The 15,450-nt window shown below is 34.7% G+C and overlaps 1 protein-coding gene across 4 annotated transcripts in view; it reads left to right on the forward strand.

Annotated features, from left to right (window-relative positions):
• Window positions 1–15,450, forward strand: part of LOC106872357 (uncharacterized) — a 348,763-nt gene that overhangs the window by 329,463 nt on the left and 3,850 nt on the right. For all 4 annotated transcript variants that reach the window (XM_089348770.1, XM_089348771.1, XM_089348774.1 and 1 more), the window contains 3 exons: window positions 2,055–2,178; window positions 8,916–9,060; window positions 12,524–13,181. In XM_089348770.1, the coding sequence (XP_089204896.1) occupies window positions 2,055–2,178; window positions 8,916–9,060; window positions 12,524–13,181 (927 nt within the window). The remainder of the gene's footprint in view (window positions 1–2,054; window positions 2,179–8,915; window positions 9,061–12,523; window positions 13,182–15,450) is intronic.

A 15,450-nucleotide genomic window follows, 5' to 3' on the forward strand; every position in this document is an offset into this window, starting at 1 on the left:
GAGCTTTCATATTTTTTTAACACTATTACATACCTACACTATTCATTGAGGCTACCTGCTTGCATATCTACAGGGGTCTAACCCATAAAAGATTAAATGTATGAATTTCTTCTAATTCTATTAAATAAGTTTGTGTGAAGTTGTAACTTATTGCTTTGATCCCAGCAGATGACTTGTACTTATTTATATAAGTTTTTTTTTAAAAGTCATCTCTAGAATTCAACTCAGAATTTTTAGAGATGAAACCAAATTCTATGAAACATTTAATCCAACTCAGTTACCATTTCTTCCAAGTTACTATCCCTAATCATGTGTGTGAATATATATATATATATATATATATATATATATATATATATATATATATATAAACACACACACATACATATATACATACTATTCAGAATATTCTTTTCTACTTTAGGCACAAGGCCCAAAATTTTTGGGGAGGGGGCCAGTCAATTAGATCGACCCCAGTACACAACTGGTACTTAATTTATCAACCTTAAAGGGATGAAAGGCAAAGTTGACCTCGGCAGAATTTGACCTCAGAACGTAAAGACAGATGAAATACTGCTAAGTATTTCACCCAATGTGCTAATGTTTCTGCCAGCTCGTCACCTTATACCCTCCAGAATATTATACAACTCTAATTACTTTTGTATGTCTGTCTATATCTTTATGTATGTCTGTGTGTGTATGATTAAATGAATGAGAGCTACAGTTCACCAGAAAGTAATGACTTCTTTTCCTTTTTTTTTTCTGCTTACTTAAATGTGAATGGTCCCCATTGTCTTTACAATCCCTCAAAGACTGGTGAGATCAGTGATGTTGATGTTCAGTCAAACATTGGCAGGAAATATAATGGAGAACAATATTTTTTTGCATTAAGTTACAAAATCTCCCTTCTCCTTCTTCCCATTAGAAATGCATTGAACTAGTAATTGACCTATTGTAAAACCATAACCAACAATGGTAATGTTTCACCAATTATGATATAAAATAAATGAATAAGGGGGGTGAATTCCAAACGTTGATTTCTGGTGAGAGAGGATTGGAAGAGGGAGTTAGTGCAAGGTCTGGACTGTGAGATACATTGGGGGTGATAACGGTAAAGACAGGCATGTCAGATGAGCTTGGGTGGAGGTGGTATACAAGTGGGGTTCAGAAGAGCATAAGCCATTATAGTTGTCTTAGTCAGTTTTTGCTAATTAGTCATACAGTCTTCTTTTGTATGTAGCTTGAGATGTCTGTGTGTAACACCAGCACCATTCCTGATGTGAAAGCAGTATTTATGTCATTATGGGTCTTTCACGAGTTTTCTACACAGTCAGCAATAGATCAGACTGGAAGTATTTTCTGTTCTTAAAGAGGATGGTTAGTCTTTGAGATGCAGTTTTAACTCTGTTATAGTTATGGATGAATGAGCCACCAGGAAAGATCATCAGAGATTGTAAAGCTTAACATTTATAGCAACTTCGGAAATTTCATTGCATGTCATCCAAGATTAGAGAAGATATGGTATAAGTGGTTGTTTCTTTCACTTAAGCTATAATTGTGCCAGTGTGCTGTTTAATATTGATTTTTTTTTTCAGCTTAGGTTCAAGGCCAATTTTTATTGCTTAAAATGAATTCTGTATAATCCTAACACTGATCTGCAACCCAATTATTGAGACACACATGCACATGTGCATGCACAAATGCACACACATGTATAAGTGTGCATGCATGTGTGGGTGTACATGCACACTTGCAGTTACTAACATGGCTCAGCCACATGGTTTTGGATTCAGTCCTACTGCGTAATACTTGGTCATATGTTTTCTATTATAGTCCCAGGTTGACCAAAGCCTTGTGAGTGGATTTGGTAGCCAGAAACTGAAAGGAACCCTCATATATATATATATATATATATATATATATATATATATATATATACATAAACACATACACACTTGTATTTATATGAGACATTTCCAATGTAAAGTTGTATCAAGCATTCTTCTATACACTCACATACGCCATATATGTATATATATATTCTATGTTTTTAGTCACGAGAAATTAAGAAAAAGCCTGAACCAGTGTCAATGACAGATAGTAACATGGCTGCCAGTTCTAGCTCATTAATTCGACCAACTCCAGTTCGTGTCTTAAATTCAGCTGTTGAAACAGAAGGTAAGCTTTGCTTCACTGTTAAACTTAATATCTCTCTCTCTCTCTCTCTCTCTCTCTCTCTCTCTCTCTCTCTCTCTCTCTCTCTCTCCATCTCTCTCTCTCTCTCTCTCTCTCTCTCTCTCCCTCCATCTCTCTCTCTCTCTCTCTCTCTCTCTCTCTCTGTTTATATATGCATATGTATGTATATGAATGTTTATCTGAACTGTGTCTCTAACTGTACCCACAGCAAGTGCTATGCTATCATGTTCATTGGTGATTCCCAAACACATGTGCGCAAACAAAGCAATAGAAAAATACAGATGGTGAGAAGGATATACTCTCACAGGCACTCACACACACACACCTTGCACACTTATTAATTTAATGTTTTGAAACTTGGTCTGATATTTGTAACGTGAGACACTAGTTAACTATCTCTTTCCCCTTCTTTGAGTGTGTGTGTGCACATGCGTGCATGTATGTGCATGCACATGCATGTGTGTGCATGCTTGCATGTGTGTGCATGCGTGCATGTGAGTGTGTGTGTGTGCATGTGTAGATATGTATTTCTATAGATACATGCAGGTGTGACTATGTGGATATACAGTTTTCTTTGTTACCATATGGTTTTCAGTTCTGTCTCACTGCATAGCACCTTGAGCAAGTATCTTCTGCTGTAGTCTCAGGTTGACCAATACCTTGTAAGTAGAAGCAATAGACAGAAACTATATGGAAGCCCATCTTGTGTGTGTGTGTGTGTGTGTGCATGTGAATATCTCCATCCAGCATCTTCACATGAAACTATTTGAACACAAACTGTGACATTAAATTGTTATTTCTCTGTTGACAAATTGTCATGCAGCCCTGCAATTTCAAATATGAAGTGGAATAAACTATTTGAAAATAAGACAAAGTTTAGGGACAGGAAGAGCATTCATCTGTAAAATACCTGTTATAAATGCTTGTCTAACCCATACAAGCATTGAGAAAAACATACATTTTCTAGCCCCTCTCCCATCATTTAGCGTTTTCCTTTTCAGCTTCATGACTTCTAACATCTAACCAGTATTGCAATACTCACCAAGATAAAGAAAAATACTAGAATTGTATGACCAGTTGCTGCCCCAATAAGCAGCAATCAGAATTTTAATGTCATTTTATCTGCTAAAGCACAGGTTAGCAGTAGAAGGCCTCATCACAGTTTCCTCCATTTTGTTCTATCCTTTCCATCCTCACTCACCATCCTTTTTTTCTCATTTCCTTTTCTATCATCTTTAGCCATGCTTTTCTTGGTCTTCCCCTTCCTTTACTTCAGTCACATTCCTTTTCATCACTCTTTTCAGTCACATTCATCTTTAGCACATGACACAGCCACCTTATCCCATTTCTCATCACAACATCCTTCATTGACTTTATTTCTATCATTGTTTGTTTTCCTATCTCTCAACAATACTTCTCTTATCCACTAAACCATTGTCGTTTCTGTTCTTTCCAGCCTTCTTTGCTGCTTTATTTTCATTATTTATGTCTCACTCCTATAAATTGTAGCACCGTTCACACATACATATACACCTTTATCTTTAGTTTCAGCAACATTCTCTTCCTCATCAGTTCCTGAACCATCTTAAATTTGCATCTCACTCTGTCCACCACTACTTAGTCCAATCCACCTTCTCTTTTCAACATATCTCCTAGGTAACAAAACATTTTCACACCTTCCATTTTCTTGCTGTTTCCAAGATCTAGCTCAGCATTCCTTCCATTTCCACCTCCTTCCATACACACCTCATACATAAATTAGCTACCAGATTAATTAATGACATAAAAGAGAAAAACAACTAGAGTTGCTATAATATGTCAAAACTAATTTTATCATGGACCCAAGTCAAAAGAGAGAAATGGCAACAAAAGGATGAAATGTAGAAAGCTCTCTTCCGCCCCTTCTCTTCCTCTCCCTCTTTTATGGGAGCTTTTACAGCAGACTGAAACTGTTGTAAGATAAGTGACTTTTTGTCACTATAATGAAACAAATTTATTTTTAAATTCCACAGACTAAGATTCTGAATGACCGTAAAGTCTCATGAGTAGGTGTTATCACCATGTTCAACATCTAACCTCCAAATTGTAAAAAAGTATCAATATATGATAAAGTGATAAGATGGAAGTTGAAGCACCTTGGAAACTGCAAAACCAACACAAAAAACATATATGAAGACAAAAGGATAGAACAGATGAGGAATTTTTTTTTTTTAAACAGTGTGCGCATTAATGTAAAAAAAAAACGTCTAAAAGACTGGTATCATTTTTGATTCAGAAATAGAGAAAAATACATTAATTTACACTTATGAAACAGGATATTGGACAATGAAACTGAAGGAGCCTTTAAGCGGGTTGGGAACTGATGCACTGCATAAATTTAGTAAACAGTTTTCAGCGAAGGTGTTGAAAAAATATAATAGAGAAGGCAGAAGTGGTTGAAACTTGAAAAGAATTATATTAAAATTATTGTATATAGATAAACTATTAACAAGAACCACTATATCCAATTTTCAATGAAATATTATGAGGGGAAGTCAAAAATTATCTGCACTTTCACCATAACATATCTTTGTTATTGTCACACTGCATTCTGCGCATGTGTGCTTATAGTTGGTACTATTGTGGTCACGTGGTCAAAGTTTGAGCCGGATCATGTAATTTTTCTTTCTGATTTTAGTGTAAGCATGGACACTCCACTAGCAATGTGCACCAAAGTAGAACAAAGAGCAGTTATCTGATTTCTGTGGTTGAAAGGTGTGTCATGTGCTGAAATTCATCAGAGGTTTTTAGCACAATATGGGGATAGTGCACTACCAAGTAGAAGTGTGCATGAGTAGATTGAGAAGTTTAAAAGTGGCCGGACAAGCATGACACATGAAGAGGGAGCAGGACACCCATCAACCTCCACCACTGTTGAGAAGGTTCAGTAAGCTCTAGAGATGGCAATGGTGAATCTGTTCACCATTACCATTGCTTGGATCACTGCTCTTTGTTCTTCTTTGGTGCACATTGCTAGTGGAGTGACCATGCTTACACTGTAAAGCCAGAAATTAAAATGGCACAATCAATATCAAACTTCGATCACGTGAGCACAACAATACCGACTATAAGCATGCATGCACAGAAAGCAGTGTGACAATAATAAAGATATGTTATGGCAAAAGTGCAGATAATTTTCCCCTTGTAATATTTATGAAGTCGTTGTCGTTATTGCTCTAACTAAGCTGCATCTTGTCCATTTGTATACTTTGGACTATATCATTTAAAGTAATGTTTTTTTATTAAGATTGTGAAGTGTGAATTTAACAGTTATTTCTAGCAGGTGAGAGTGACTGCGCATAACACTTTTATTAAAGGTTGCATGTCATGCCACTCAACCTGATGGTCAAGGTCAGTACTATTTAACATGGCTAACAGTTCAGTGTTGGGTTTAGGGTTATGCAATTGAATAAGACATTCGGAGATAAAGAACTTCATATGACTATGGCTTTATTTGGACACATACTTTACTGTTGGACATAATTACTAGATTTGAACAAATACTTATCAGATTCATTGTCCCACACAACTTTCTAGTTATCATGTTTAATGTTACTACTTGGTAAAGCGGCAAGCTGGAAAAATCATTAGTACACCAGGCAAAATAATTAGCAGCATATCCCCATATTGTGCTAAAAACCTCCGATGAATTTCAGCACATGACACACCTTTCAACCACAGAAATCAGATAACTGCTCTTTGTTCTACTTTGGTGCACATTGCTAGTGGAGTGTCCATGCTTACACTAAAATCAGAAAGAAAAATTACATGATCCGGCTCAAACTTTGACCACGTGACCACAATAGACCTTTACAGTCTGAATTCAAATTCCACTGAGGTCAACTGTGCCTTTCAGCTTTTCAGGGTTGATAAAATAAGTACAAGGTGAGGACTGGGGTCAATGTAATCAACTTACCCCCACCTCCAAAACTTGAGCTAAATTTTGAAACCAATACTACAACATGGTAACACTATTAAACATGACAACCAGAAAGTACTTGGTAAATAAGTGAGTTGGTTCATGTGTATATATGAATGATGGTCAGTAAACATCATATCTACCTTTTCTTCTTGATTTTTTATTTATTTAGAAATTTTTTGTAGGGATTTCATCATCATCATCATCATCATTTAACGTCCATTTTCCATGTTAGCATGGGTTGGACAGTTTGACTGGGTACAGCAAGCCAGGAGGCCGCACCAGGCTCCAATCTGATCTGGCAATGTTTCTATAGCTAGATGCCCTTCCTAACACCAACCACCCCAAGAGTGTAGTGGGTGCTTTTTACATGCCACACTGGCTTTACAGTGTAAGCATGGCCACTCCACTAATCTTCAAGATTATGATTTTGTATAAAAAAAATTCACGATTTCACATTTTTTTTTTTTTTTACAATCATTTCCTCTTTCCATATAACTCTAACCTTAAACTCTATATCGTAACTCTTAACCCTCACACTAGATATCTAACCCTAAACCCAAATTTTTCCCATGCTTAAAAAATATCAAAATTGGAAAAGTTATGGTTGGTTCTGTATTCTGAAATGAAGAGTGTGAAGGTCGGCTAAAAATTTCTGAAAACAAAAGGAAATTTTAAAGTCTGTTATTTTTTCAGAATCATAAAGAAACTTTCCCTAAAAGAATAGAAAATAAAAATGTTAGACATGTGGGGTTCATATTACACATTTCTGTTAATAGGCTGTGTTTAGTGCATGATTAATATATATGAAATATATTTTTTCCCAGGGTCCTATGAAAGTAAAGATATTTACTTGAGTTGTTTCAAGGCCCAAAAATGAAAGTGTTTTCCTTCCAAATGAAACTATTTAAAGAACAAAATGTAAACAGTGAGCAATAGCATGTCAGGGGTATGGGACAGTTTTGGCATAGCTGCTTTGGTGTTACTTATTTGGCATCACTGATTCAACACTAACTTATTTCACATAAGATCTTTGATTGTTTCTCATGTTCTCTCCTCCCCTTTCTCTCTTTCTTTCGGTTTATGTATGTGTGAGCATATTTGTTCATATGTATGATGAGAGTAAAAGTGCTTATGTCAATCACATTCAATTAATAAATTGTAATCTCTCTCTCTCTCTCTCTCTCTCTCTCTCTCTCTCTCTCTCTCCCTCTCTCTATGTATTTATTTCTATGTGTATATATTTGCCATCAACACCAAAATGTACTGTCGCCAAACCAGATTTAATGTCCAGTCAGCCAAGCCAAATGATCAGTGTCCAAACTGCTGCACTCAGTCGTCTCATTTCTGAGTGCCAGCAAGGCGTCATAAAGCAACCAATGTGATACTGTCCTTATTGAAGGAGCCACCAAATATTTTAATTAAATTCTTAATTAACACAAGCAAAACATGGCTATTAACTACTCAGACATATCGAATGTTAGTAGAAGAGAGTTAGAATGATCGATAGTTAATGCATAATGAACAATTACTTTTCTGTAAAATCATGGCATTCTTCATCATTTTTGGCTTTATTCTAGTTGTGAGGATTTAAAGGTCAGTGAAAGCTTACACCAGGCAGATGGATGCATATAGAGGTATAACAAAAGAGTATGTTGCAAGTAATTATCATTGCAAACACAGGTTTTCCAAAGAAAATCTCTTGTGCAAGTCACCAAGCTCATATATTATTGGATGTATGATATGGCAAGCATTGAAATAAGAGCCCTTAAAGATGCTTTCACTTTTTGACCTGAAAAACACCTACTTCTAACAGGGTTATACTTTCAATTTCATGGGATCCTAGAAATGAGGAAGCACTGACATTTCTAAGTCATTACAAATTATAAGCAAAAGCAATTACTTATTTGAAAATGTTCAGACGAAAAGGAAAACATGAAATATATATATCTGAATGTGTGTGTGTGTGTGTGCACGTGTGTATGTATGCACGTGTGTGTGTGTGCGTGTGTGTGTGTGCATGTGCCAGTCTGTCTATGTATGTATGTATGTATGTATGAATGTTCTGTCTCAAAAAACAGAATGCAGATTAAATTATGTGATTTCTCTCTTTCTCTATCAATATATATGCATATATATTATGAACAAGTGTGTGTGAGTGCCTTGGCACATTTTGGAGTTGTCTCTCTTTTATGAATGGCTGGAAATTATTGCATTTGTAAAATAATCAGCAACATATTTCAGTTTTCAGGATTCTAGGGCACAGAAATGGACTGGGAGTTATTTTAGGCAAATGGCTTGTGTTTGAGAGTACACTAATCGAAACATTCTAATGCTACAATAGATTACTTTCACTAAAATCATGACATGCACAAACAGAAAAACGGAATTTCAGTATTATATAAATTCTTACCCACATACATATATATGACTGTGAATAATTCTACAACATAGTTTTCAGAATTGTTGAAGTTGTTTCCTTACAGCTCTGGCCACTGTTCTTTATACAAACTTCTACTTAAATGGTTGTGGAACTATTTTGGTGAAACAAATTGAAACGCATTATATAACTCCACTGAGTTGTCCAATGAAATATAGTTAAGTTTGAACTAGCTTTCATTTGTCTGTTCATCTTTCTCATGTTATTTTCTGATTTAAATTTTTCTTCTTCTAATTGTCTTTCATTTCTTATTCTTCTGACATCCTCACTGCCTCAGTTATTATCATTTCCAGTTACCACTTTTTAACGCTTTCTTTTCAGGTGAGAATTATGGTGACAAGGGATCAACAAGTTGCAGTAAGTCTCATATAAGCCTGGAGACCCTTTTTCGCAATGCTACAGTTCAACAAAATACATTTGATTTGAAAGCTACAAGTGTACCTTCAAGGAATGCACACATTCATAGGTTTGGACATTATTTAGTAAGAAATTTGTTGTCTAGTGAAGATTTGTTGTCTAGTGAAGATTTCTTGTAAAATTTCCAAACTGAAAATTTCCAATACTTCACTCAGTATTGAAATAAACTATCAATGACCATAGTTACATGGCTGAAATGTATAAAAGTATTAGAGAATATAAGAATATTTAATACAGGTTAAATTCCAAGCTATTCAGCAGTTGTGCCAAACTTATACCAGCATAGAAAAACATTCCTGAAATGACAATGATGATGATGTGACTGTCAACTAATAATTGAGCTGAAATCAATGTAAGCACATTCTTTGTGGATACAGTATGACTGTAGAGTCTGTATCACATTGATATTTGTTGATGTCTTTGTTGCAAATGTCACTTGTGAAAGGTATGGCTCCAAGATTATCCTCAGTATTTCTTGTTTCTAATATTAGCAGTTATAGCTTGGAACGAAAGAGATGTTATTTGGCAATAGGTCATTGTTAATTTAACTGTAAGAAGTTTAGAGTGTGACATTCAGGCCAGTTATATGAACAACTGCATTACCAAATTACAATGTGCCACACAGCAAATGTGTTACCAAATTACAATACATCACACAACTCCATCAACAACACATCTCTCATATTTGAAGCCAACTCTCTACAGCTCTAACACAATAGGTCATTACATAAAAATGTACAATATAAGAAGAGAGGGGTTTCAACCACATTCATAAAACAACATAATTTTCTTACATTTACGTTTGTGTTTTTGCAAAACTCTTGATAATTTTCATTAAATTTACACCACCTGTATAAGGAGGCTGTATCTAGTTGCTAGACCTGTTAGAAATAGCATCCAATTTTCCCTCAAATCACACTATATTTCTTTTGAAAGGGAAGAACTTTGAATAATGTAATCCAAGAGTTTCTGAGTATATGATGACATGGTGACTACTAGAACATCTTTGATGATGTTTCTCAGATGAAGGTTGATTAGGAGCTAAAATACTGACAGTTAAATATATGCTGTATGTATTCTGAAAATCTCACCAAAATTTAACTACCCACCAAGGTTCTGTTCAAACTCATAAGCACATACTATTCAAACACTTAAATTGCTAGTCTATTATAGCATGTCTCATTCCAAATCAGTCAAATCATCATAGCAAACATTAGTGTTCTTAGTTCGTTATGGTTTTCCAAAATTTCCAAAATATGCATCCTAATCAAAACAATCATCAAATAATGCTTATGTTACACAATAATGCTAATGTTACACTAACAACTCCATTCATATATTTTCACAAGACTTGGTACTCTCATGAGTTAATCTAGTAACTAAATTTCTCTCTCAGTCTCTCTCAGGTTGTTTTCTGTTTTTTAATAAAGGTACGTTACGTTTTAAATCTTTGAACAAAATGTCTTGCTACTCTAAAGATATGATGACCATGTTTAAAAATACTGATCAAATGTTTTGTTGGATAGACTACCTCTTCACTATAGGCACAATCAAGCAGTACTGACCAGAAACATCTGATACAAGCAAGATTAATCAAATCCACAATGTAAAGAAAAACTTGATGACAGTCAAACAGTATCAAAATAATCTACAATCAAATAAAGTACTACAAAGGCAAACATCAGACATAAAATTATCTGAACTTAAACTACCCAAACAATCACAATAGACATTACTTGGGCCTACAAATCATGTCTATGTAACATCATACTTACACAGCATGGACTACATATGTACAACCAGACACACTCATTATATGTACAACTTTTACTTGACACTTGCCATTTTTTCAGTTGTTCACAACTAGCTATCCATCCACCCCACCTCACACACACACACACACACATGCACATGCACGCGCGCGCGCGCACACACACACACACATGCGCGCGCACACACACACACACACACACACACACTTATATTGCATGACTGGAGTCTTTCTGGACATCACCAAGACCCGTAGTTGATATTACCAGCTGAGAGCAGGTAGTAAGAGGCTAGGAAGATGTGGAGACCAGAAGTAAATTAGTGAAGGCTGGTAAAAATTGGAAATTCCTCTTTTTTTTGTTGTTGGGCTACTTTTTACCTGAAAAACATTCCATAACAAGCCTTTTTTGAAGAAACAATTTCCTTGGAAACATATTCATAGAAAAATTCATTTGTAACTAATTTTACATGTAAACATTCTTGTAGGAAAATTCTATCAATTCATTTGGAAAGTTTCTCAAGAAAATTACAAACGCTTTCTATATTTCTTTCTTGTTTCATTTTTTATCTTTATTCTTAAATTCAAATTCCAGTGTGCGGTTGTTTGCTTTGTACATAAGGAAGTAGTTTATTGCTATTCAAACCAAATTTCCCAAGTCTAATTTTTTTTCACCTGAAATGAAGATTATTGTTGATTTACTCAATTCAGTGTTATTATTAGTATCTATCGAACCAGATGCTGGTGAGACCTCAAACTAGATAGCATAAAGCATTGAGCTTATTTTTTTCTTTTAGGAAGGGCATCCAGCTGTAGAAACTCTGCCAAATTAGATTGGAGCCTGGTGTTGCCATCCGGTTTCACCAGTCCTCAGTCAAATCGTCCAACCCATGCTAGCATGGAAAGCGGACGTTAAACGATGATGATGATGATGATGATGATATTCCAAAGAGTAGGTTTGCAGTACCCATGACTTTTGCAGGCCTTCCCATGCTAGCAGGATCGATGTGAATGATACTCAACCTAAACATCTGTTAAGAAAGTATAAAAATGGACAGGAACTGGGGTAGGGTTTGATTTAAATAAAATACTGGCAGCTGAATAAATTCTAGTAAAAGCTTAAACTGTGGTTTTAAAAAAAGTGTGAAGTTTTAGGTCTATTACCTACTACCTCTATTACACCCTCAATAGTCTAAATATTAGATTTTAATCTGCTTTTATTACTGCTAGGGAAACCAAAGAAGGATAAATTTCCAACTTTTGGTGACTTATAAACAAAAGAACATTCAAGCTCCATCATCATCTGCTGGCATGAGTCGGATGGTTTGACAGGAACTGGCCAGCTAGAGAGCTACCCAGGTTCCACTTATTTATTTTGGCATGGTTTCTACAGCTGGATGCCCTTCCTAACATCAACTATTTCACAAAGTGTACTGGATACTTTTTACATGGTACCAGCATGGGCACTTTTATGTGAAACTGGTACAGATGCTTTTTTCCGAAAAGAAAAGAAGTGCATCTTTAAGTGTACTGCTTTATAAGTTTAAAAGTGCACCCTTTAAATTTAGTCTGCAATAGGCTAGCACTCTATCCAGGGGAACAATACCATAGAAATTTCAATAAGTTCCTGCTCAGCAGTCCTAAAATCCTTTTTTTATTTTATTCATTAAATTTTAGAATAGATGAAATCTTAGGTAACATGATTTTACTAATTATTGTATGTTTCTGTTTTGCCTTATTTCAGGTCAAATATGTTACTAGAATCAGACCCTGCTACTTCTCAACTACCAACTATTTTGAAACAGTTCGGTTCTTCTGTCACAATGGTTGAAGATATTGAAAAACAACCACAGCACCATGGTAAATGTGAAAATACTACATCCCCATCTACATTGATGTTAAAACAGTTATCTCCATCCCTGGTTACAGCATCATCACACAATGGTTTTAATCTCTTGAAAAGCTCTCAAAATTACCATGAATTTGACAACATTTCCAGAAAAACATCTTCCAAAGGAACTAGTGCAATCTCCATTAACAAAGGTGTTAACTTACTTGACCCAGTAAGTTTTTCATCAACTACTTCCCTAACAACTTCTGGACAGATTTTCAATTTTCCTCAGTCACCAAAAATAGGGTTTGAGAACTCCTATTCCAATTCTACAGAATGTTTGCGTGATTCATCAAACTTTGAACCATTTTCATCATCTCAGTCGAGTTATGCATTTCATGGTATCAACCATTTCAATGGCCCTGATTTTACTTCAAGTCTCCTCACAATTGGATTGGACAGTTCCATTGGAAGCAAACCAATGAAATCTCCCGTCTTGGCTAAATCTTGCACACAAGAACTGTTAACACCTGCAGATCTGGAATCAGTCTCATTGCCAAATAGCTTTGGAGTAAGTGTTATTTATAACTGACTGTTAACAATGTGGTGAGGAAATTCGTTTTTTCTGTTCAGCATTTGACAGAATTTTATTCATAAACATTTTAAAATACTTACTTAACCTTGATAAAACATCTGTAAATTTCTTCCCTTTCTTTTCATTCAAATGAAATGTCAGATTTTTCCTCATGGCATACAGACTCACCCAAACTCATGAATTTCATTAATAATAAATAGTTATATTGCTCTTCTTGTTGTTAGGCAACTCCACTGTAACCTAGATGAGCTCTCCTTAAGTAGAATTATAGCAAAGATTAGCTGATTGAATGCTTAACCAGCAACACTAAGTTCATACAATATACCTTGTGGCTGGTATATATATATATATATATATATATATATATATATATATATATATATATATATATAGAAGAGAGAGAGAGAGAGAGAGAGAGAGAGATTCCACTTTTTATTATATTGGTCTCTATACTTTTTAAGCCATTAGAACTGATAATTCCATTGTTTACTCTTCAGATAAGTTCTGACTTTGTCCTAAGACAGAAGAATTAGTTTTGGTATATGAGATAAATGACATCTGATCTGGTAATTCCAGCATATTCTTTTTCTTAGACAATATCATGGTGCTGATCTGAAGTTGCTAGTCATGGTGAGAGCTAGATAGAGGTAGTTAAATGGAAGAAGAGCTAGAAAATAGATCTGGTCTAGTGAAGGTGTTAGAATTAGCAACCAGATATTCCTCAAATTACATCCTATCATCTTAAAAAAAGAGAAGGGAACATGAATTGATTATTATAGGCTTAGATATGGTTAAGAAATAAAAACAGATGAGATGGTCACGGCTGGAATACCCTTGATCAGGTAAAGATCAAACGATAACACATGAAAATTGGCCATGGTGATTCTTACTCTGTGCACATATAATGATTTCAGTATAATTTGTTTCCAGTTCAAACCACCTTTCCTACTTTCTCTATTGTGTCCTTTGCAGAAAATTTTCCAAAGTTTACCAAATTTATGCAGCCTATTAGTTTCCAACCCCTTTTAAAGGTGGCTGCTGTTTCATTATTCAATATCTAATTCCATAATGTGTACACCTGCATTAACAAGTGTAAATTAATGTCTTTTTCTCTATTTCAGTAAAATTTATTGGATCAACAATAATACCAGTTTTTTTTTCTTTTCTTTTTTTTATTTGATATTACTCCGTTTGTTCCAATTATTTTGTTCTATTTCTTTTTTTTTTTTTGTTGATTTTCCTAATTCCATGATTGTATCTTCCTCCACACTTCATCTATTGATACTTCTTAGCTTTCAGCATCATTTTGTCAACATCAGCATCATTTTGTCTGTCCATGATGTTATACCAACATTTTTGTTCTAGTATTTTACAAACTAACTCATAGTGATATTCTAATATGTGGATTTTCTTTATTTCCCTTGTGTTTGTGTTTTGTAGACTTATAAATACCATTATATATCTAAAAGCTCATGAAAAACATGTCAATGGTCAATAGTAACCAGTATAACAATAACAACAACAGTAATAATAATAGTTTTATTTTTCACAAAAACAAAAAAATTAGAGACAATATATAAACAGGCTGCAAAAACAGTGAAGGTTTTACAACAAAGGAAAACAAAAAGAACACATATTGAAAAGAAACAAAGGAAATATATAAATGTAAAAATATGTCATATATATGCTTGGAAATTACAAAAGAGGATTGTGATTGGAAGCATTAACCATAGCAGGCTTGCTGCTTTCATTCACCTTTCATCAATTTTACTGAGGGGCAGCATTTCACCCTTCACTCTCACCTTCCTCTTCAAGTGGTCTTGTACATTTACACCGATGGTTTTCAACCAAGGTCCATGTAAGATTTTGTTGTTAGAGTTTATGTGTAATAAACTGGTTATACTCCAACAATACACAGAATATTTTAACTATTGTTTTATACAATTCCTAATATTTAATTATAAAAATATAATAGGATTTTTTTAAGCATCAAATGGCTATGAGGGTCTGCCTGAGGAAAATAGAAATCAAAGGGGTCCATAGGTAAAAAAACGATTGGGAACCACTAATCTACACAAGTCCAGTTAATGACACTTCCATGTCTGTAAAGTTTATAATTATAATGGTTTCTGATTTTGACACAAGGCTAGTAATTTTGATGGGAGGGGTTAATCAATACCATTAGCCCCTATAATTGACTGATGCTTTTTTTTTATTGAACCCCAAAAGGATGAAAGATAAAGTT

Source organism: Octopus bimaculoides, chromosome 3, assembly GCF_046866305.1.
Source record: "Octopus bimaculoides isolate indiv1 chromosome 3, ASM4686630v1, whole genome shotgun sequence".
Lineage (NCBI taxonomy): Eukaryota > Metazoa > Mollusca > Cephalopoda > Octopoda > Octopodidae > Octopus > Octopus bimaculoides.